Source organism: Nematolebias whitei, chromosome 14, assembly GCF_014905685.2.
Source record: "Nematolebias whitei isolate Nwh7 chromosome 14, NemWhi1, whole genome shotgun sequence".
Classification (NCBI taxonomy): Eukaryota; Metazoa; Chordata; class Actinopteri; order Cyprinodontiformes; family Rivulidae; genus Nematolebias; species Nematolebias whitei.
Window position 1 is genome coordinate 34713246 of NC_056511.1, and position 24123 is coordinate 34737368.

Genomic DNA, 24123 nt, shown 5'->3' on the forward strand with positions numbered 1-24123 from the left:
GGGCAGTTGGTGGGGGTAAGGGCCTTGCTTAAGGGCCAAGAATAGGGAACATAAGGGTGGAGACAGGTGGTGGTGTTTCAACATTCCCACTCTGATTTTCATATTATTGAGAATAAGTACAAACATATTTAATCCAATCCTTCTCAACAACTTTCTTTTTTCCTTCGTGCTCTCTGTGAATGCTTTTTATCCTCCCGCTCCTTCCCCTGATTCTGCTCTTTGTCCTGTGAATCTTTTGGAGCCTCTCTTTGCATATGTTCCGAATTGTAAATGATGAATCTGGTCAGCTGGTCTCTCAACACAATTGATGAAATTTTCTCAACGAGAAGACAGGGCAAAGGTGAGCCCTCCTGCCCCGACGGGACAATTGCAACCGGATACACAATGGATTCCGGGGGCAGTGGAAGATTGTGTGTCTGTGCATGTTGTCAGTTGAGGATGTTGAAGATGCATACATAATTGAATTTATGATAGCAGGATTTCTGCTTTTTGGAGTTGGTGGTTGACTGGCATATCGACAAATTTGAAAAACGTCGACAGCTGTTCTGGCCATTGTGACACTGCCTGGCGAGGGGATATGTCATGCTGTGAACGCTCAGACTCAAATGCTGTGTGAGCTGAGTCGTAACCTGGACGCAATTCTTACTGAGAATCGCAGGCTACTTGCTGCTCCTGATTCTCGTTAGCAGGAAGGAATTGATCTTGGAGAAGTTTGCCAGCTTGGCTCGACAAAGTTGACCACAAATTTGGCTGTTTGGAGTTGTCATTGAGATTTACCAGTGAGACTGTAAGGCAGATGGAAATGAACGGAGATGAACTGACCTAAAACAACTGCTGTTATCTGAATCTGGCTCTCCTGTGTCAGCCTTGGAAAGCTGACTATCTCAAATTCTGTTATGTGAACAAGTTGCTCCGCTCCCCTGTACCTATTCCCTTCCCCAAGGACATGTGTGAACCTGTGTCAGAGCTCTACCGAGCTGGCTGATAAACATTGCACCATCACTTATCATGGTATTATGGACTATGACTGAGGGGGCACTATCTGAGACAAAGTTCACAAACTTACTCCCTTCAAACTCATCACCATCGCTGGCCTCCATCCTTTTGCCCCCCACAACCCTCAGTGCAGCAACCTATGTTCGATGTGAAGGTGCCAGGTGGCTGCATTGCTCACTTGGGTGGCCTGTGCAGGAGCCCCTCCCTCACCCACTCCACATACATATGTCTTATGTCACCTGTATGTTGCTTTTTTTGTGTGTGCTGAGGATTTTTTTGCAAGTTCCCACTGTGTCCCGTTAAGTTGAGATATGATTTTTTTAACCTCCTTTTCCCTCATGTTTCCTTTTTTCTTTATCTAACAAAAAGAGCAGCGCCTCCCATGACGGCTGCAGCCTTAGGCACCTCGTCTACCCATGTTTCTCTTTTTATTTCTTTGAACAGGCTGTACTAATATTTAATTTTGTAATGTTTCTGTGCAACATCAATAAAGGCATTCTGATTCTGAATTTACTAATAATTCACTTTAGTTTTAGCCTCACTCCAACTAGCTGTTAACTCATCATTCAGTCAAAATTAAATCATATTTCTTCAAACAGATGCTATTCACAAAGCTGTCGAACAGGTAAGGTTTGTTATTCATGTGGTTCTCACTGATTCCCATAAAATAAAATAAAATAAAAAATGAATTATTGCTTTAAGAGCAATTTCACTGAAATAAAATGGAAGCTTTAGAATTGTCTGTTCATTTTTCCGCATACTGTTAGCCAGCTGTAATGTATTGATATGAGTAAATGTCATTGTTAAACCTTAAATCTTAAGGTGTAATCTACTTTCATTTAAATATTTGGATAGTTGAATAGATATTTTAAAGTTTTTTTTTTTCTCTCAAATGTGTGGATTTTTTTCACAAACGGATGGATGGATGTATCCCTATATACATAGTTTCGTCCCACCTCATGCATCACGTGTGGTGTGTATGACAAATAAATCTCTCTGACTCTCTGATGTGTTGAAATGATTGTAGGCAAACTTGAGTCTCACCTGATTCCTCTAGGTATCTGCAAATGGGCAGCCCCACAACATCCCGTGAAGAAGCTACTGCCTGACTAAAATCACCATCTGTGAAGAAGGAACCCTCCGAGGTGCTGACAATGCTGGACCTGCCTGATGAGATGTTGTCTTCCGATGCCGAGCCCCAGCTGTTAACCATAGACCCTGTGACTGATCTGTCCATGTCCCTGGTGCTAGAGACTGGGGTCTGCTCCAGCTCTCGGAGGAGCTGCTTGTGCGGAGAGAGGTGGTGCAGCCGGTGCTTGTGCTTATGGTGGTGGGAGGATTGGCTGTAAAGATTTTCAGCCATCTCCGTGTCTGTTTCCTCCTCCACCTCTTCCTCGTTGTCCTCTCGTCCATCTGCATCCAAGCAGAGGGGGATTGAGCTGTAGGTGTGGTTGAGGTGTTCGGCTCCGTCGTGTAGGCCGTTGCTCATGTCTCCCTGTGCTGATGTGGCACCCAGGTGACTGCAGGACACTTTGGTAGGAGATGATGTCGCTCCTCGAACTGGAGGGATGGGGCAGCTTCTTATGCTGTCCTCTGGACCAAAGCTGTCAAGAAAAAGAGGGAAGTAGAGAGATATAAAAAATAAATGAAGCCTGAAATGAACTCAAATATACAACACACCTCATTTGTACCAATGAATTATACATAAATATATATTCTTTCACGTCTAACAGTATCAGCTACATTATTTCCCACTTTTTTTTCTTTACCTCCCCTCCATGGGCAGACTATATTCATCGCAGTCCAAGGCATTAACATGAGGAACAGACATGACTTCCCCCCAGGTTACTGCATTATGTTTTGGCATCTTCTGGACCTGCATTCCTTTCTTTTGATTGTGACTCCCTAAGTAGTGACAAAGCAAACATCAAGGTGAGCACAGACGGTCCGTTTGCCTCATTAATAAAACGCACTGGGATGGAGCAGATGAAGGCCTCACCTGAGGTGCTGTTGCTGCCTCTGTCTGAGCTGTGGTGTGAGCCTCCCGTGCTGTGGTCACGGCTCTGGCTGTACATGATGCTTCCGTGCAGATCTAAAAACAAAACGCAAAAGTGTGTAGCATTTTTTTGTTTTAGTTTGTAAACTCTTGTCAAGCACATCAGATTTGCTGCATACCTTTGCATAGCTCAGCTGTGCTGTGCTGCATCTGCGCAGCCAGCTCTTTGGGTATTGGAGGCAGATTTGGCGGCTGTTTCCAGCAAGGTATATCCAGAGGCTCTGCTGTGGAGCCACCAGAGGCCGCCTTGTTTTTGATGCTGGCCTGAATGAGCTGTGTTGTGGCATATGGTATGGGCTCGTATGTGGCTGACGCATCCCCTCCTGAACTTGCATAGCAGAAATTGGAGTTGTTGAAGGCTTTAATCTCACTAAGCTTGTTGGAGAGGTTCACATCACTGTATATGGCTGTTTCAGAACCAAGCTGCCTTCCTGGTTTGTTTTCTGGATGGTTTCCATAATTGGCTATGCAGTCAGCTGAGTAGAGGAAACAAAGCAGCACAATAACAAAGCAAGCCTTTTATTTCTAGCATTTTGACAAAGTGTTCGATTTATATTGTCTATCTCAGAAGCTTCTAACTGAGCTAGGAGGTGATCTTGTGCAAACCTGGTCGGCTGTATGTTGTCATGTTACTGTCGCTCGTGCCATTGCCATTATTGCAGCAGTTGATGCTGCAGTCCTTATGATTGGCACATGCATTGGGCCAATTTTCTGGCAGCCACAGCTGGTTCAGTGGTTCGCCCATGCTGAGAGGGACAGCCCTGCAACGAGGAGGACCACAGAGCTGTCAGTCAAAACCTGCTGTCTCCATACATCACTAATGAGTGAACGTGCAGTGGAAAAACGGGTTTTAAAGAGCAGGAAGACATCTCCCCCTAGTGTCTGCTCATTGCAACTGACACTCTTCTGTTTATCATGAATTTTGTGACTACCTGCCAGCACCGCACACAGAGTCTCCTCTTTGATATGCAACTGAAAGGACACAGAAAAACACGATTCAACCTTGACAAGCTGACAAAAGAGCGAGTGTAAAAATAGTATGGAGTCTGAGCAGAAATCTCAAGTCACAAGTCTGCAAATTTTAACAATAGCCTATATCATGAAGTTTGTTTGGATTTGCAAAAACACAAATGCATGTCATTGCATTTATTAATCTAAGAATATGCCACCGGGGGAAAAAAAATTAAAAAAAATATGTCATTAACTAGCAGTCCCAATTTATAGTACAAATTTTCATTATTATTGATTTATTTATTTTTTTTTAATAAGCAGAGCACATGGATTTGGTATATTTTACTTTGTACATTTAGTGATATTTCAGTTTATGTCTATACAACTGTTAACAAATAACTTGACAAACTGGGTCTTTGTTTGCTCTTTTCTGTTTAAAGAAGCAATAATGGTTCTGAAGTCTAACGTCTATATTTCACTTTTAAGCATTGGATAAGTTCTACATTAGTATTTCCCTTTATTTCATTTTAAAAAACAGACAAAGCAAACAGCACACAACAGCTCATTCCCCAAAAACTGAAAATACAGACATAATTTTAAAAATAAACATATTATGAAACAAGATTTTCTACGCACATAAAACAATTGAATTATTATTTAACAAGCCATACAGTACATACCTGTGGGTGTAAAGGTGAATGATGGAACTGTTGAGAGAGAAAAAACAAAAAAACAATTATTGTTCATTGTCACAACTTTAAATTGCATTACAGCTGAATACAATTGTTAGGGTTTGCCAAATTTATTTTGCATTTCAATGGAACCACTGCAGCCTTATTATTATTATTATTATTATTATTATTATTATTATTATTATTTACATTGTAGCTGTTTTTTTTTTTTTCATTTATTTTTCCCAATTTAAATGCTTTCTTTTATGGTTGTCTACTGTTGTCATGTTGTCTGTTGTCATGATTCCTTGTTAAAATCAGGTCTCTCTTGTAAATGAGTCCTTGAGTCTCAATGAGACTAACCTGCATAAATGAAGGTTGAATTATGGACATCTCTTTAAAATATATAAATGTGTCGTGCGGATGAGTTTAAAATTAGTGCCGTGCCTGTCTTTGGTTTACAGCTGAAGGTTAATGAGAGCGACGGGGAAGCTGACAGACAGGAGGGAAAAAAAAGGCGAAATATTGTGGCGGCTGTAAATGTGGCAGGTTGACAGTTCTGTGCCACCATGTGAGGGAACGAAACTCTACAAATAAGCGATTAAAGGTCAGTCTTTGAATGTCTACATAGCCTCAAATGCAAATTTGCCACTGAAGACTTTGTGTCAAAAGCTGATTGGGCCAGACTTTTTACCCTTTCATGTGATCTGCATATCAACCTCTGAAAATATAATTTTATATCACTGAAATGATGACTGCTCTGGTGTGGTGGCATGTCATGTTTTGATTCCTCCTGTAATCAAATAAATTCACCCTCAAAGGGGATGGCAATATTGATGCACTTAAGATGCATAAGTGCAATAAGATGCACTTAGTCCATTATACTTAAGAACATACATGTATACATAAAACTGCCTCAAATGGTGAAAAGAAAAGACAAAAAAAAAAAAAAAAAACAGTCAGGAACACACCCTTGCGGATGCCGGTGTAAGTGCTGCTGAGGCCGCTCCTCTTCTTGCGGTGACGATAGAGCCACACACTGAAAATCATGAGAATCAACCAGCAGGTGGCGCCAATGCCGGCAATAAACGCCGGCTGCTTCACCACATCCGAGATCTGTGCTAAAGTGTCTCTTTTGTCACTGATGTCCATCATCTGGCCTGTGGAGTCTGATGAATAGAAACATTGAAGGTTTCAGTCAGTGTAGACATGCTGATGGGACTGCAACGTTAGAGAAGCTCTCAAATAAGACTCTGAGACACGTTCAACAGAAGGTGGTTTTAGCTTTAAACCATTACCTAACTGGAAGAAAGCAGCATCACTCCTGACTCCAGGTCCAGCACCATTGCTGGCTGCCACTTCAACGCTGTAGCGAATTCCTGGGGCCAGACTGAGAATGAGCACGGAGAAGGTGAAACCATCCACCGATTGGTTCACATGGTAGCGGCTCTCGTTACCCAGACACCAGATCTGTCGGAACACAGCAAGGTGACAATGTGTGCTTAAAGGACACAAACAACAACAGTGTATCAAAAACACAGCTTCACTTTGGAGTTGTGAGCTTTTTTTTCTTTTTTAACCTTGTATTCCTGAATGACTCCATCCTCTTCCACCTCGTAGGGTGGTTTCCAGGAAACAATGATAGCTGTCCCATTGGCATCACTCTTTGTGACAGTGACACCCTGGGGTGCTCTCCTAGGAGCTAAGACAGTGATATAGACAGTTAACCATATGGAGAAAGTCTCACCTGATATTGCTGATGATTTTACCATTAAAATAAAAAAGTCACCTTCTTCTAACGTCCTGACCACCTTCACCTCACTGTCAGCTCCCTGGAACTCATCAAAGAAAGGTCGTACTTTGAACTCGTAAATCGCTCCTTTCTTTAGCTGACTGATCACCACCCCGTCCTCCAGCAGAGCACGCACCTCCAGGACACTCCACTGGGCCTCAGGCTGGCCATGCTCAGCAGACGCCCTGTAAAGCACCTTGTAACCTTGGATATAAGGTGACTGCTGCTCTACCTATAAAGACCCCCAAAAAAAACATAATCTGTTAATGATCACCCACATTTTTGATATATGTGACAATTTTTTTTTTTATGTATTCAAGCATAGGGGTGTAACAATACATTGATGGTGATTCACACCCCTATTCAAGCAGTAGGAGACTTCTCTTAAATGACAAACAACGACCTAGAACAGATTGGTTAAAACGTTGTTACCTCATTTTTCCAGTTAAGTTATAAAAGGTGAGTTTCTTGTGTCAGCCACACTCAGCACTGTTTGGTTTCAATATACAACAGACAAAAACCAAGCACGTTTCATTTGAAACAAACGGGCACCTTTTAAACAAAAAGGCAAAGTGTGCCTGAAAAGATTTGTGTAAAAACACCAACTCAGTCAGCGTTGCTGGTCTATTCATGTGTTTTAAACAAACTCCATTAAGTTACACCCAACAATTCATTTGAAGGAGCTGTAGATTTACTCTCTGACAACGTACGGAGATAAAACTGTGTACATTTAAAACAGAAAACCTAACCAGGAAGCTCCATAACCATTTTGATCACTTTATCTCTGTTGTACTTGCTCTACTTGTAATTCTGAATAAAATGTGCTTTTCCAAGACTTGGTTTTTTTTTTAATATTTTTCCATTTTTGTCCTGACTTTTACGATGAGTGCAAGCAGCAGAGAGAATGTGCTGGGCTGTCAACAAGGACTTACCATCCACTTGACTCTGACAGCAGAAGATGACAGCACACTCGGTGTGTACAGGTGAATCACAACGTCTCCCAGCTCTCTCTGGATGTGACGATGGTCCACCCCTTGCAAGGTGGAACTGCTGTCTGCGTATATCAAAGAACGAGACAAAGTCAAATAAATGAAATCAACATGATTTTTTTCTGCAGTTTAGACACAAAGTTAAGCAGACAGAAGGATCACCATGTGTTCTGATAGAATCAGAGATCGGACTTGGATCGCTGAGGCCGTAAGCATTCACTGCTCTGACCATGAAGAGGTAGATGGCTCCAGGTTTCAGATTTGTCAAGACAAAGTTCTCTGCCTTCACATGCTCTGCAACGGTCACCCATCTGTTACCTAAAGTATAACTACAGAGAAGTGAGGGAAAGATGACACATTACTAGGGAACAACTCAGGCTTGACATAAAAATGATACTGAATTATACTTAAGCAAATTTGTAGCTAGCCTGAATGCCTCAATTAGGTAAAATACTGGTGGTGGACTGGGATTAGGATTGGATTTCCAAGACAGAGTGATCGATGTGTGGCTGACGTCAGAGACTTCAGGTTTAGATGGAGCACTGGGAATCAGATTAGTATCTTTGGGATGACTCGGCTGTACAACAACCCCAAATTCTGGAAACAAGACACCCACAGTTTAACTAAAAATACAAATAAAAACCACCTCTGGACTCTTCAGAAGGTACTAACGTTTGACACTGCACCTCCATATTACAAAGTAGTAACCCACCTTCTACTTGCAAATATGCTGTCCATGCAGCTTCTCCACTTGAACTGGAGGCGATACATGTGTAGAATCCTGAATCTCCAAGCTGAGGAGAAAAGACCCAGGGATGCACATTAGTAGGTTGGATTCTGGTCCTGTTCTTACCACTTGTTAGTACTTCAGTCCTTACTTTAGCATAATGGAACTTCAGTGATCCAGTTTCTGTTAGGGACATCCGAGAGTCTACAGGAGACAACACCATTCCATCCTTCTTCCAGTGGATTGTGGGTGGTGGTATGCCAGCAGTCTGGCAACTCAGTACCACCGTGCTGTCTACAGGAACAGTCTGATTGATTGGGCCTTGTCTAATGACAGGAGGAGGGTGGTCTGATCCAGCTAGTAGAAAACAAAAGCAGGAGTAAGAATAAATGAATGTTTAAAGTTTCACATGTTTTACACAACACAAGACAATGAAGTGTTTGTGGATACACATAACTGATGGAAAAAATACAAAGTAAAGAAAGCCATGAACCTTGGTAATCATGAAGTAAGCATATTATTAGCCATTTTTAACCTCACTGAGCAGCTGGAAACATACCACATGCATGGAAGTTCTAACACATTACAGCCTTAAAATACTTAAAAATAACATTTAGTGATAAAATCCCACATCAGCGAGTTGGTTCAGAATGAGTCATCTCATACTTGAGGGGTGAGTTATTAAACATTTTTGAAAAGATATATTGGTGCATGGCAGCACGGTGGCGCAACTGGTAGAGCTGTTGCCTCTCAGCGAGCAGGTCCTTGGTTCAAACCCCGGTCCCGGGGCCTTTCTGGGTGGAGTTTGCATGTTCTCTCCGTGCATGCGTGGGTTTTCTCCGGGTGCTCCGGTTTCCTCCCACAGACCAAAAACATGCATGTTAGGCTGATTGGTAACTCTAAATTGTCCCTAGGTGTGAATGAGAAAGTGAATGGTTGTTTGTCTCGTTTGTCTCTATGTGGCCCTGTGATGGACTTGCGACCCATCCAGGGTGTACCCCGCCCCTCGCACAGTGATTGCTGGACATGGGCACCGGCGACCCCCGTGACCCAAAATGGAATAAGCGGGTAAAGAAAATGGATGGATGGATGTTGGTGCATGAGTTTCTAGTTATGTTAATTATCAAAATAATTAGATTACCACCCAAAATTAGTATAAAAAAGTAGGAACAATACTGAAAAATAAGTAACTCATATACATTTAATCAGAATTTGATGCCATGGCACTCAAGATGTACCCTTAATATTGTATGTTTTGGCTCCTTAACATAATTTAATTTAAGGGGAAAATCAACTTGTAGTTTGAGGCTACTGATACATGTTTAAAAAATGTTCTGAAACAGACTTTTCAAAGCTAGTAATTGAATTTAAAAAAACTCTTGTTTCAAAATGTCAAGAAGGAATTAGTCGTTTTCACCTGGGCTTGACTCGGCCTTCCTCTGGTCAACCCGACATCAGTTCAGTGGATTTCCATTGGATGATCTAACCTATATTCAGTTTACCATATCTGTGTGTTTTTGTTTTGATTATTCAGTGACTTTTTTTGAGTTTGTGAGGTTCTTTGAGATATTTTGTTTGTGAGCCCCATGCTATTTTTATGTTCCCTTTTAGTTTAGATTCATATCCACTCATGTTTCTGTTTGTCATATTAAGATTCATCCTGGCATTCATGTTTTACAGTGTCATATCTCATTCAGCTTCATCAGTGTTTTTCCAGTTAGTCACCTGTCCCTAATCGGCAACCATCCCAGGTGTTTTCACTTTCCTCCCTCCCTCAGTTTGTATAGCACCTGTGCTTAGTCAGTAACACTCCAGCAGCCCACCTTGAAATGTTCAAATGTCTCGGTCCACTGCGTGCCTCCCTGTGTTTTTCCTTCCTGAGTTTGTAAGTTTGCTGCTGCCATGCAGGCTTTTTTTAATGTTTATTTAAACATACCAGTTTTTAGTTTACCTTTGAAGTCCCTCTGTGTCTGTCTGCATTGTGTGTCCAACCAAACCATCATTGACCATGAAACACGTTCCATTCTTAGAACGGCTCCAGGTGAGCAATGCCAAGCAAATTATTTCACTAATGCAAATTGCAGGTCATTGTTTGATCATGGTACCAACTGCTTTAAAACCACCATTTTTTTTTTCAATACAGTTAAACTGACTTGATTTTATCCACTGTTTTTGTAACATAAATCTTGTAGGCCTACAAAGTTTATCCACGATATTGATGTCATGCATTATTAGGCGTCACTAAAAAATGACATTAGAGTGTTGCATGGTTTTGCTATGAGAATACCACACAGAATGAGGCAGCACTCTGCAGGATAAATCACAGAGACAGTATAGAACAAAATTATAGGTAGGCGGGTCAAACTACATCCATCAATCGAAAAAATAACCATAGTCACTATGTCTAAAAATGTTAAGTCTGGTCAAATCAGTCTTTCATCCAAAAGACTTCTTCAGTCTGAAGACTGAAAAAGTGTTTTGGATGAAAGACAAAACGTTTCTAAGTTTTGTTTTTTTTTTGTTGTTTTTTTTTTTTTTTTTTTTTGCTTTTTAGATTTTTCTATCTGGATTATTGAGCATGCATCAGGACATAGTCACTGTGACTTGTTGCAAAAGCAGATGGCTGAGCCTTTGAGAAGCCTAATGAAGAAATTGGTCAACAACTTGGTGGGATTATTTTTGGGGGGATTAAGTAAAATCAAACATTTTCTTGAATGACATAAATATAAATTATTTTGTATTCTTCTGTGTAAAAATGTCCTAAGATTTCCTTGATTCAGGATGAATTTCCCTCCATAAAGAACAAGAAAACAAGAGTAAGCTGAAATATTTTCCAGACTAAACAATCATTCCTGAAACCATCTACTGCTTGACATTTATAATGACAATAAAGTAATGTGCTGGGCATGTGGTCAGGAATGAAATCATTGTAAAGTAGTAAAACTCTACCTTCTCAACTTTTGCATGAGGCACTACACTAAACTGAAAAAAAAAAAAAAAAAGAAATGAAGCATTTTATTATATTACACAAAATGTAATATTAAATATACTGGATACAAGTTATGTATAATAAAATAAAATCAACATTTTCTTGATTTGAGGTCAAGTTGTGTTCGACCTAATCATAAATGAATAAACACGGTGGACACTGTTTCATCTTTCGTTTAGAAAATTTTATATACAATGTTTGTTTAGTGGAAAATTTCCATAAATTTTAAAGACTAAATGTTTTAACCCACATTCCTACTTGAGCTAATTTAACTTCTTAAAAATGGTAAAAAGGATAAGTGTGTGCATCCAGGAAGTAAAGATGCTGTGGCATAAATTGCACCTTATTATACCCTTGTTATCCATTCTCTATCACTGCATTTACATTCCTCTAATTTCACTATTAATGTAAAGTAATAAGGGCTAAAAGACAGAAATGATGTCATTGACAAAAGAAAAAAAATAACAGCACCCAGAGTGGTGGAAATGAAATTAAACCATGCATATTGAAATGTCATGTGATTATGTTGCAATGATAACAATATGAGGTCAGATTACTGGTGCTACATGAAAAACAGAGTTAGCAGTATGACATACTGCTGGTCCCATGTCAATAGGGTCTGGTATCCCCTCGGGCCTGAACACAAGCAACAATTTGATGCAAATAGATTCTTTCAGCTGTTCTATTGTTTTGTGTGACAAGATGACCCACAGCTGAAGTAACTGACCCTCAAGATCCTGCAAATCAATATAATCTAAGCTGATCCCCATGTTTTGCATAGAGAAAGTAGGGAAATGTGCCTTGGTGGCCACCGGAGGATCTCAACATGATGCAGCCAGTTTGTAGACACAAATGCAATGTGCAGAAGTGTGTTGTCTTGTTAAAAAAAATAATAATAATGGATTAGAGTGTTGGCTCAGGAGCGGTAAACCATGCAAACACATAATGTCACTGATATAGTGCTGTACCATCCTTGTGGGTCCCCAATATCATTAGCAGAGATGACCGGAAGACATACTCTGTGGCTTCCCATACCAAGATGCAAGAATGAATGTCAATGCATCTCTCAACAAAATTGGCATGATTTGTCCTTTTCTCTCAGTGCTGCCTTATGCACACATTGGTCATCTATGGTATTGTAGAACTGAGAATTATCACTGAATGTGGCATACCAATTGTCAATACATATTGCTAGATGACACAAAAGAAAATATGAAGAGAGATAAAGAATTCAATACGTTTGTATGGATGACAGGTGCAGGTGTTATGAGTTTTTGTAATGCTTGGCAAACAAGACAACAATCCTGCCTTGATGTGGCTGTCATGGTAGAAAGAACCTTCTTGATGTGTGTAGCTTATTTCAAGCCACTGTGTCATCCTATATGGAGCACTTGCCTGACAGATGTGTAATACAATGGCCCAGTCTCATACAAAGCCACGATGTGATGACTGTCTAACACAGTCAAGATATCCTCTGCATCTGGTGAGCTTCACTCACTGTTTGATTGAGTGCCAAATGCTCTGGCAACTACCAAATAAAACCACAACTTATGCCCTCTCTTAACGTGCCACCTCTTTGCAGATGGACTCATTTACATTTTCCTTGCTGATCTGCAAACTATGTCCGAATCTACTCACACATCTACTCTGGTCACGTAGCATGTTTTTGTCACTGAGCATGTATAGGGATACTAGGAATTAAAAGTGGCTGTTCAAAGGGGTTAGAGTTAAAAACAGAGAGGGACATAAAAGTAAAGATGAAAAATGAGAAAATAAATACGAAGTGGCGAAAAAGGTAGAAAGAGATAAGATGTTAAAGATATTGAGAAGAAAATTGGCAAAACAGGAGAACAATAGGCTTAGGTGAATGTGCAGGCTGTGGAGGGAAAAAATCAACTTTTCCCCTCCAGTGGAGAGCAACTAATCATTCATTGGGTAGAAAGTACTGCTGGAGCAGGATCCAATCATGACAGCAAGCCCAACTAATAACAGTTCCACTTAGATAACAGAGCCCCTTTTCTCTCACACACACACATTTGAAAACCCTGTGGGTAGGGGGTGGTGGGGTGAAGGTTTTAGACAGATAAATAAATAAAAAATACCCCCTAAAAGTGATGGAAACATGCTTTGAAAACTGCCAGAGGTAATGTGAACCAGCCATTACCATACAAATGCACCACTCCAATTGAGGATGAAAGGAATGTGGTGGGATGGGGAGAATTTTGGCGAGGCGAGAGCAAAGAGAAACAAGAATGAGCTAGACAGCAGATCTATGCAGACCATTGGAAAAAATAACCAACGAAAAGACATAACCATCCACCATCTCGTCAAAAACATCCACTGAGTGAGTGCCCGCTGTGTGACCACAGTCACAAGTTCCAGTCTTGCACTTAATAACTCCAAGTGTAGATGCATTTACTATCTGTTAAAACCTGAAGTCAGTTATCTCCATTAAAATAATGCATGTACATTTCACCATGTTACATGTATTCATGTTCACACAGGTGTGCAATTACTGGTGTGTGCCTCCAAGCACAGTTAAATTGCTTTTTCTAAAGCTATTAACAGATATTTCATCATGTAGGGTTTGGATTAGAGTCCCCTCAGAGCACTTTCCAGAGTTCCTCTGTCTTCATCTACACATAACTGCACTAAAACAAAGCAAATAATTTGCTTTGTCCATGTGTACTACAATAGTATATACTATACTTATTTAATACTCAGTTTAAATATTTTAACATCTAAGCTAGGTAGGCCTGTCACAATAATACATTTTGCTGGGAAATTAATTGTTTCGGAAATTATTGTGATAACGATAATAGTGTTTGAAATTTGACAATAATTTGTAATTATTGTCAAATTTAAGAGGAAATGTTGATTCATTTCTGTTTGACCACTGAATGGCAGTATTAGACAGTTTGAACCGGAGGATGGATAGTGAGGGAGCAAGCAGCATGTCTATTTAAGAAAAATGGGAGGGAGGCCCCTTGACGTGACATGGGCTGTCTCTCGTTCCTGTTTTTCGGTTCTTAAAATGGTGAACGCTCGGTGTGGTTTGAGCTCTTTAGCATAGCGTTTTTCACACAAAGCTTTTAACAAAAAAATCAGTAAACAAGTTCTCAGCTTCTTTTTGCAGAGAAAAACAACGTTTTAGACAAAGGCACGGGTTTCAACCGTGAATTTTGGAGCTTTGACAAGACGGAGGGTTTTTCCCCGAGGTCAGCCTGTTAACTTAGCTTGTAGCTTAGCTTCTCAGCTTAGCTGCTTTTAACAATCCAAAAAATGTGACTTTGGACTGTCTCAGGGCACTTTACAGGAACATTCACATACATAAAAGCCAATTAGTAAAGTTTTCTATGTAATGAATCCAGCAGACAAGTTGAATGAATTTTAAAGAGAAAAGAGAAAGGGACGGGTCAGTGAAGAGCACCGGAGTTGAGCCTTTTGTCATCCAGTGCCTTCAGTAGAAAGAGAGAGACACGAAGAAACGATAAATCCGAAAAATTAATATATGAGGTCAATATTTTTAATTTATCATGTGATTAATTGATTTATTGTTTATCATGACAGGCCTAAAGCTTGGGAATTTTCGCTCCTTAGGTGATGTAAATACTGAAAATCACTATTTGAATACATGAGATTTTGAACTCAGCATCAGAATAATACAATTTGAAAAACTTCCCCCTGACAAAACACACAGCCAGCAATGATTAGAGCTGCTGTGTTTGAAGCAAAAGTGGTTTTTAATATTCATGCTTACAAAAAAGTTGCTACGACCCGGTCTGTTCAATTAAAAACAAAAGAATCAAGCAAAATGTGTGCTTGTAATGAATATCCCCTCCATTGCTCATTCTCTTTACTCACCATCTGTAACCTCCAGCAGTGCTTTGGTGATAACACTGCCAGCAATGTTGAGAGCCTGGCAGATGTAGAAGCCAGCGTCAGAGCGCTGAACACCCGTGATGGTCAAGCTGCCCATCTGAGAGACGGACAGGCGACTAAAGGGCTGAGGTGGCTGGTATGAGAACAGAAGACTCTGGAGATGACACAGACATCCCAGTTAGAAACACACTGGTTGTGTTTATTTACACTGAGCAGTGATTTAGTGTTGTGACAAAGGCTGTGGGTCAGACTCACCTCACTGCCTTCCCTCTGCCAGAAAATAGCAGGCTGCGGGTTGCCAGTGGCTTCACACTGGAAGGTGACCGTCCTGCCCACTGACACCGCCTGGTTCCTGGGGCGAATGGCAAACGCAGGGGGCACTGCAGAGAAAGAGAGGCTCTAATTAACTACATATTCATCATCAATTTTAGAAATTCTCAGTGTGCATAAAGAGATCAAAGAATTAAGGGCCTCTGCACCAAATTAGTCAGGTTTTTACCTTTTCAAATGGAAAAAATAAATACCCACACGAAACATGCATTACATACTGTAAAGGTGGATGGAATTACATGACAGAGGATCATGATTTCCTGTTGCTGTCTGATGGTGGATGAGGGATGGATGAAAACTTACCAGTATTGACTAAAAGAGAAAAGCACACAAAAGAGCAGTGGAATGAGTAATCATGTTAAATAATGGGATGTAGAACTTCAAAAATAAAGCAAACAGTATTAGGACATGCTTTTAAAAAATCAACACAACGAGGCTTGTATAATATTGTTTTTCTTATTTCTTTATATATTGCTTTTAACATTTTAGGAATTTTTTGTGTGAATCTTTTTATCTGTTTCTGCTGTTATACTTGAATTTCCCATTTGTGGGACAATAAAGGTTGTTTCTATTCTATTCTATTCTATTCTATTCTATTCTATTCTATTCTATTAAGCTGGCATTAGGGCCAGTTTCACATTTTTTAACTGCCTATGGTCATTTGTTTGTAGCTGTGCTGCATTTGCAGATATTTAACAACTTTGTCTAACAGTTGTTTTCAGTCTGTTTGCAATCATTTCACATATGTTTAATTTTGTGTTTATTACCACCTTATGTCCTTGCAGCCATATGTCTCTCCCAGTGGTTTTTGCTTCTCATTATTATAGTTTACATAGATTTATCTGGCTGCAATTTCTGGTTGTGTATTTCATTTTTCTCTCCCATCTTGTCAACCTTTTTGCCCAAATTGATTGTCAAAGTTGGCAAACATGTGGATACACACAGGAATGGCCAGTTCGCTTGATTAACATTCACCTTCTTCTGTTCTGTGGATGAGGATGGAATATAAAATACCTCTTGCAATAAGTACCGGTAGTTGAATTTTCTCAAGCACTTAAACAGAAATGTCTCAACCCTGACTTTTGCTAACCACATTTGTTCCCCAAAAAATTCAGTCTCAGCAGCAAATATTAAATGTCTATTTTCTCGTGTTTACTAACATGTAATGCGAGAATATGTTGAAATTATTTTAATTATTTACATTCTTATTTACCCTTTATTTACACAGGTAGTCTCACTGAGTCACAATAACTCATTTTCAAGAGAAAATGAGTTGTATGTAAATTATGTAGGGGTATACTTAGATAAAGAGGTCTGATCACCTTGTTCAGGTGTGCAATCACAATAGTGAATGCGAGTCGACCTCGATCAAAGTAATAATGGTGAATTCTTGGCAACGCTGCCATTCCCCTCACTCAAATAAAAAAAGAAACCCGGTCAATTAAAGTCACAATTCTGTAACGTTTATTTTCAGTTTGAATAGTGACAATATGTAATAATAGCAAATATGAATGAATAACCAAATTGTGTTCGTAGAGGTTGTGTATGTAAAGATTCGAAGAGTAAACTAAAGGTGTCTAAAACTTAGTCGGCGCTGAGGGTTGTTTCTTTTCATCAGGAGAAAGATATTTATCCTACCGGAGGCATGTGTGTGTGTGAAAAGAGAATATGGGTTTCTCAAACACACAAAGAAACAAAAAAAAAGATGAAAAGGTGGACTCGTAAACTCTCATGTGTGAACTGTGCAATGGTGAGTGAAGTCACAAAGTCAGCAATGCTTAATGCTGACGGAAACCTGTGAGGGTAAAAGAAGGGACAGTCTGTGATTCTGTGCATTGACCATCTGCTCTAAGTGAAACATGTGGTGGGGGGCTGGATTTACACACACACACAAAAAAAACTTTAAACCAAAATATCCTTATTTAATTTAACCAAGGATTGTGTGTCGCAAATAGGAATAGAGTGACTAACTATGTGTTTTGTTCTTCAGAGGGAAGAAGCATACAAACTAAGGCTGCACAATATAAAGATAATTTATTGACATTGCACTATTAGTGAACACAATCTCAACTCATTAAGTCAAAGCTTGTTGCATTTTAAGTAGCATGCAATCATGTTTTGCAGGTGAGCCAAAGGTCAAATGCCAAAGGTCAATCCAGTGGACCCTCACTGACCTGATTTATGACAGAAGAGAAGGTGAGGAGTGAGGGAGATATGGATTTATTGCAATTTATATCATTGTTGCAATATTAAACAATGATATTGCACATAGCAAGTTTTTCTAATATATTGCAGTTTTAGCGAAAACATACATTTTTTTTTTAAACATAACAACAAATTCTGTCAGGTGTCTAGAAATAACACATGGATTGATACTGATACCTAACATGTTAGAAGGAAGATGTTTAAAATCAAATATTTAACTGTGCAATATGGCATAAGTTCAAAAAAAAAAAAAAAAAAAGGCCTCCTGGGACCTGAGAGCAGTTCAAATGCTGTGAAGTATTGCACTTTAGGAGGAATGGCTAGCTGCACTTTGGAACATCTTAAGAGCTAAATAAATTATTCTTAAACCTGAATAAACTTTAAAATTATGCAACATTCAGGAGTTACCTGTTCATATTTCATATTTTAATCAACAACAAACCAACAAAAGTCGGTGTGTGGTTCTGACTGTAGCAACAACTTAAACTAGCATTTAATTTTTATTTCATTATTTAAGATTTCTCCATGCTCTTTTCATATAATACAGTCTGCTCAACTGACATACGAATGCTCATCTTCTATTCTCCTCAAAAACTGAGTGTGGGGAGAGAGAGAGAGAGAAAAGTAAAGAAAGAGAAAAGAAAACAGCGATGGTTGGTTCCCCTTGAAGCTCTTTTTTGGGTTTGTGGAAGAAAGGGAAGACAATGTAATTGGAACCATGCCACTTCCCAGCAAGCCACCACCGCTACCTTATCTTTAATTAAGTCCTACTGGCCTCGGTGTATTTCTCCCACCGCGTCACAGCGATGTGTTTAATTGAACAGGTCTCTGTGTGCAACTTTGAGCTGTCGCATTTCCTATTTTACCATCACAAGTGTTAGTGAGTCGCTGAAGCAGAACAACTCGGACCTAATGAATGTGTTACTTTTGTGCTTGTCACTTTTTTTTTTACGGCTACGAAATTCACTATAACCAAACTTAAGCAACCTATTTTTGTGAGTGTTATTAAAATATGTCGATTGTCATATGCTTTATTTGACCTCAAGCTAAGATATGGGGAAAAATAATAACATTCTAAAGGAATAATCTTATTTGTCTGTACTGCTTGAAGAAAAACATCAAATTGAAGCACATTTGTGAAAAGTGGGTTTATGCATTAAAGGTCTAAGAAGCAGAATCAAACCCATTATATTTAGGAACAAATGTATGGGTTACATACTGTATGTATAAAAAAGACAAATCTGTATTCTGAGCTGGAAGAGAGGAAATGATGTCATCATGAAGGTCGGGTTGTACTGACCATGCACAGTGAGCGTGGCAGATGCTTCAGACTTCCCGACCATGTTCTCTGATACACATGTATAGGAGCCCTCATCTGAAGAGGTAACTTGGCGAACAATCAAAGTGTGGTCCTCTAGGATTTCAAATCTGTGGGCAGGATGAGCACAAAGACTCAAGAGATCAAACAAAATGCTGAGGCACTTTATTTGCATATTAAGAGAACTTCTGTGAGTTACCTGCCCTTAGGTAGGTCAGAGTCGTCTTTCCTCCAGCGGACAGTGGGAACAGGGTCTCCTTGGACCACACAGTGAAACTCCACACTCTCATCTGCCAACAGCACAACACTGCTGGGACGCTTCACAAAGGTTGGCCGCTCTGGAGGGCAGAAAACAGAAGAAACAAAAACAGCAGTGTAGCCATCATTATGCCATCAGTGAGAGCTCAAATTGTAAAAGTGCACACATAATATGAAGAATTTTAGTCTAATTTTTTTAATTAAGGCATGTTAAAATTACATTTTAAAGCACCATTGAAATGGCGCTACAAGATCTGATCTAAAGATCAAAGCATGTTTTGTAAAATTAAATTGCAAATGTGTTCACTTGTTATGTGCATGACAGCGCTGAAAGTTTGCAGAGGAAAAACTGCTTACAAAAGTCAAAGCGTTATTTTATGCAGAAGAAGGGCTTGCTCGGCATAAAACACCACTATGGCTACATGGCAAGTTTTAAAAATGTGTCGAAGGCTGAAAAGGGGAATAAACTACCCCATGTGAAAGATGGATCTTCAGAGTTTAGCATCTGGTTTGCATCCTTAAAAATTGTCCTATACTGCACAGAGATAATAAGCTCAGTCACTCAAGGTTTTGTAACAAAGAACCAGGATTGCTGACTGTAACAAACCTATTCACAGAGAATTGACCCCTCAGATTTTACATCAGTTTGTGGAGTACCTTTGTATTCAAGTGCTGCTTCCATTAAAATAAACTCTGACCAAACGCAGGGACAAAATACTATCATATTGGTTCATTTTCCATCATATATTTTTTATTTGTATTACTGAAATGATTTGGTAATGGTACAAGAATCAGACACCTTGGAATGCAAACAGCTATTTTCGTTCCAATCCAGAAAACTCCCATAATTGCCTACAACCAGCACATAGACTGTAGTGGCCATAGTGATGCAGAACATGTATCACAATTAATGTTGTCATGGTAATATTTAATAAAACTGCAGTTACAGGGTTTACTGATAAATAGTAGTAGAGCACTTTCTAAATACTGTAGTTCCTTGTACAATCCCTCGCTACTTCGCGGATCGACCTTTGTGGACTCGTTCTTTTGCGGTTTTTCAAAGTAAGGTTGAACATGAGGAAAAAAATGTTCAGGACACATGATTGTTAACTTTTATATCACTCACGTGATTGGGACAGTATGGGATACTGTACAGTAAATAGGTAACAAAATTTAAATAAATACTTCGGACTGGTGCCGCCATTTTGTAGTTTTCTCTCAATAAGCCTACACTATCATAAGGACTACATTTCCCAGAAGCCAACAGTGCCATCTGCTGAAATACATAAAGGGAAAAGTTTGATCTGATCTGAAAAAAGTTTGGTGCTTTTTACTGTACAGTGACTTCAGCGTCCAGCAGATTCAGAGAGTCGCACAGAACCCACCAGGAACAGGACCGGAACCGGAGCAGAACCAGACCCATCAGCAAATCCGAGAGCTGGTAGCCGGCCCACAGGACTTCTGAGTGAGGGAGGCACCGCTGAAGGTCCGGTTACTTTATGGATCACACGAGACTTTTTTAAATATCTTTATCAGACCACCGGTCCCACACCAGCCACCCGAAGGTCTGCCCCCCTAAAAAATGCACTTTGGTGCTCAACAGCTGCACAAAACCAGATTAGAACCAAGAACTGCTGTTGTTCTCAGGATCTGGTGAGTAAAATTTAATAGGTACATACTGGTATGATGTTAAAATGACATATAAGAGTTTGGAACATTGCAAGAGTGTGGAAAGGGTTTATAAAGCCTTAAAATATATATAAATACTAAAATAAATATAACGTTGCTATTTCGCAGATTTTCACTTATCACGGGGGTGTCTCGAACGTAATCCCCGCAATAAACGAGGGACTACTGTAAACGCCACCCCAACAACAAATACTGGTATTGTTCAAATGCTTAACGAGATAAAAGTAATAATATTATTAATAAATAATAATAATTTATTTAAAATAATAAAATAATTTTATAACTACCATAGTCTATTCTATATATGTAAGATATGTTGTTTTTGTTATTTTGCAAGGCTTGCTTGTACAGTAATTGAGTTTTTATCCCATAATCTCTGGGGCACAAAAATGACCACAGTGTAAATTTGCAACCCAGACTTAATTATGTGGATCTAATAAGAGCTCTTATACGATGGAATGTGTTAGTAAAACATGGACAGGGCTGAAAATGGAAGGTGCGTTTAGGCATTAGAGTGTGATAGTGTCAGAAGCTCAGCTCCATGGGGAGCTCTTATACTGAAAGGTTGTAACACTGGATACGGCAGGAGTAGATATTAAGCACTTGTTTTTTTGTGGAAAACCTCTCCAAAAGCTACCAGACTGAGATGGTTGCACTGCATAATCAACATAATTAACAGGCTTTTGTCACAACCCAGTGACAACAATTTCATACATCAGCCTGGCGAAGCAAACCACGTGAACTGAGAAAAAAATTAGAACAACTAGAGCGGTAAAAAAACCACAATATAAAGCAACTTCAAAGCTGCAAATATTACCTAGCACTGTGAGCTCCGCAGTCTCGCTCTCCCTCTCTCCCACCATGTTTGTGGCAACACAGATGTATTTTCCTGCATCGCTCTTCCTGGTGTTGGTGATCATAAGCTTGCCGCTCCGGATCTTAGAAGAAAAAGGCAGAGGAAGAATGTTTGCACAGATGTATTTGCACTGAATTTTACAGACCTGATGTTTGCTTTGTTTGTCAGCTACTGATTGATTGCTGAATATTCATAATGCATGTATTAATCTGACTGCAAATTGAATTTTAAGCTAAAATCTGCCACATCAAATGCACACCGCTTTGAAATATTTATTCTCAGCTATGATAGCAACCGCATATAAACTAATCTTTTGGCTATTTTGCCTTTGAAAATTACAATTTTATTTGCAGCAAATAGAGCTATATTTAAAAATTGGACTGCCTTTCAAGCTGCATGGAAGGTCACCTATTCTAAAATTACATAATTCATATCTAGTCCTGAACAAGAACCCTGGGAACAAAGGCACAGCCTCTTTGTAGAGATGTTCCTTAGAGGTTCTGTCAGCCTGCTTTGCCTTTCCCAAACTTTTCACCCGCTGTACGCATATCTGTGCACACAAACACAGGCACACCCACACACTTAACAAAGAGGTTGAAGATATGTGCACTCCAGCATGCTGTTTTCACTATTTTCTGTATCCCACACTCCCACAGACTAAAGTAGATGTTTCATAGTGCTTTGAAGGAGACCGTCTGTGCTGATAGTCAGTGGCTACTTAGTGTTAGAGGTGATACCAGAGCAGCTCTGAGTAGATTTCATAAAGCAGACGAAGCATGCTGATCCGAAGACCTCAATACGAACAGAAAGCCGCTTTTTGCATCCAGACATAGAGAACCTTCTGCCAGGCATCAGCTTCAATTAAACTTTCATCCCAGTTATTATGCTTCAAGATTGCTTCTTTCCCCACCTACACTCAGTGATGGAATCAAACTATTCATGTATACTTGCTGGAACCACACAGAGCACAAAGCAGCACAGCCATTTCTTAGCAAGAGTCAAGGGGCCAAGGCTGCCTGCAGTGCTGCGCTCACAAAGCAGGCACTAAGCTAGACAGCACCTGGCTTGGTGGGTACTCTACAACCACCGCCTAGCAAATAGAATAACCATTAAATTGCTGCTGCAGGGATGAAACCAGCAGCTTCTCATTTATTAGTCAGCTTCCCTTAGGACTAACCTTCCACCACAAAATCATCAGGCTGTCCAGCACATAAATAACAGGGAAAAATGTCTTAAATACAACAAGATATTCCAGATATGTTGCAAATAGGTTTGAAAAAAGTACAATTTACCAAATCATTGAGTATTTTAGCTACAAAATGCCAGTAATCATAAGGAATACACTGGTGGAGTACTGCAGAATCAGCAGGATATTTGGACGGCAATACTACTAAGCAGCAGGAATTGCTCCTACAGAAGAACTGTACATGATAAGAAATGGATACAGGAGATTCAGTCTTTAAAATAAAGAATCAGATTGTATTGATACAAATATGTTTTAAACCAATGAATGGATGAATCAATCAATTAATATAACTTTATTGTCCATAACATTCCATGAAATGGAGATTTATCTTTGATGTTTGGCTCATTAAAAAAACAATGCAAGTTAAAAATGTCGTAAAATGTATAAAAAGGTTTTGCTAACCCAATAAAATTGTGTGTTTTGAATCACTAATCAGGTAATCTACACATCTCTAACAGTCACAAATATTGAGAAGCTTGTGACTGAGGTGTTATTTAAATGTAATGTGTTGCACAAATAGATTGTTTTCATTAAAATCCATGCTCACAGTTATTATATAAATATATAAACAAATAATAATCATCAAATAGCTAATATTACTGGTAGCCCATACAGCAAGAAAAACATTATACAAGTAGCCATGATTCTCTTGTGCCGCATGCTTCTGGTTTCCATACAGTTTGTAGCTTGTTTCAGTGAACAGTACCGGCAAAGACTCATTTCCAAACAGCAAAGATGATTAAGGAGGACAGAGAAAGGCACAGGGAAAGTACAAAGCAAAAAGCAGCCTTTGTATTTCTCTCAGTAGAGCTTCTCCCCCCTCCCGGCTCTGATCTGTTCGTCTCCTTAAATCAGAGTGAGCTGCTCTGTCCATCACATCCCCCTGGAGAGGCTCTGCCTGTCACTCCACACCAACGTGATCTTTGAATCAAGACCTGCTTGTCTCCAGGAGCATTACATACCTTCATATCAACTAATTCTACACACACAGACTAATGAACACAACTAAATTGCTCGTATTTGGTTATGTTTCTGAGTTCAGCTCAAGCTTGTTTGTCCCTTTATAAACAAAATTATTTTAATATATATTAAGGTATGTGGGCAGCACGGTGGCACAACTGGTAGAGCTGCTGCCTCTCAGCGAGCAGGTCCTTGGTTCAAACCCCGG

At 39.5% G+C, this 24123-nt stretch overlaps 2 protein-coding genes and 1 long non-coding RNA gene across 3 annotated transcripts in view; all 3 read right to left on the minus strand.

The window, feature by feature from the left end:
• LOC119420278 (roundabout homolog 1) overlaps window positions 1-2827 on the minus strand; it is a 7570-nt gene extending 4743 nt beyond the window's left edge. Inside the window, exons 1-2 of the mRNA XM_037687666.1 lie at window positions 2766-2827; window positions 2041-2600 (exon numbers count right to left, since the gene is read on the minus strand). Of these exons, the coding sequence (XP_037543594.1) occupies window positions 2041-2600; window positions 2766-2827 (622 nt within the window). The remainder of the gene's footprint in view (window positions 1-2040; window positions 2601-2765) is intronic.
• A 3-nt stretch (window positions 2828-2830) lies between these two features.
• On the minus strand, window positions 2831-3295 carry LOC119420639. Its single transcript, XR_005187312.1, has 3 exons — window positions 3172-3295; window positions 2996-3088; window positions 2831-2901 (listed from the first exon to the last, which is right to left on the minus strand). It is a non-coding gene; the product is annotated as an uncharacterized LOC119420639 (long non-coding RNA).
• A 375-nt stretch (window positions 3296-3670) lies between these two features.
• LOC119420636 (roundabout homolog 1-like) overlaps window positions 3671-24123 on the minus strand; it is a 119005-nt gene continuing 98552 nt past the window's right edge. Inside the window, 19 exon segments of the mRNA XM_037688056.1 lie at window positions 3671-3813; window positions 3985-4024; window positions 4684-4710; window positions 5646-5727; window positions 5730-5843; window positions 5973-6144; window positions 6255-6376; window positions 6464-6698; window positions 7399-7520; window positions 7618-7784; window positions 7884-8052; window positions 8168-8249; window positions 8334-8539; window positions 15036-15207; window positions 15309-15433; window positions 17958-17966; window positions 18889-19016; window positions 19106-19244; window positions 21671-21791. Of these exon segments, the coding sequence (XP_037543984.1) occupies window positions 3733-3813; window positions 3985-4024; window positions 4684-4710; window positions 5646-5727; window positions 5730-5843; window positions 5973-6144; window positions 6255-6376; window positions 6464-6698; window positions 7399-7520; window positions 7618-7784; window positions 7884-8052; window positions 8168-8249; window positions 8334-8539; window positions 15036-15207; window positions 15309-15433; window positions 17958-17966; window positions 18889-19016; window positions 19106-19244; window positions 21671-21791 (2313 nt within the window). The 3' untranslated portion in view covers window positions 3671-3732.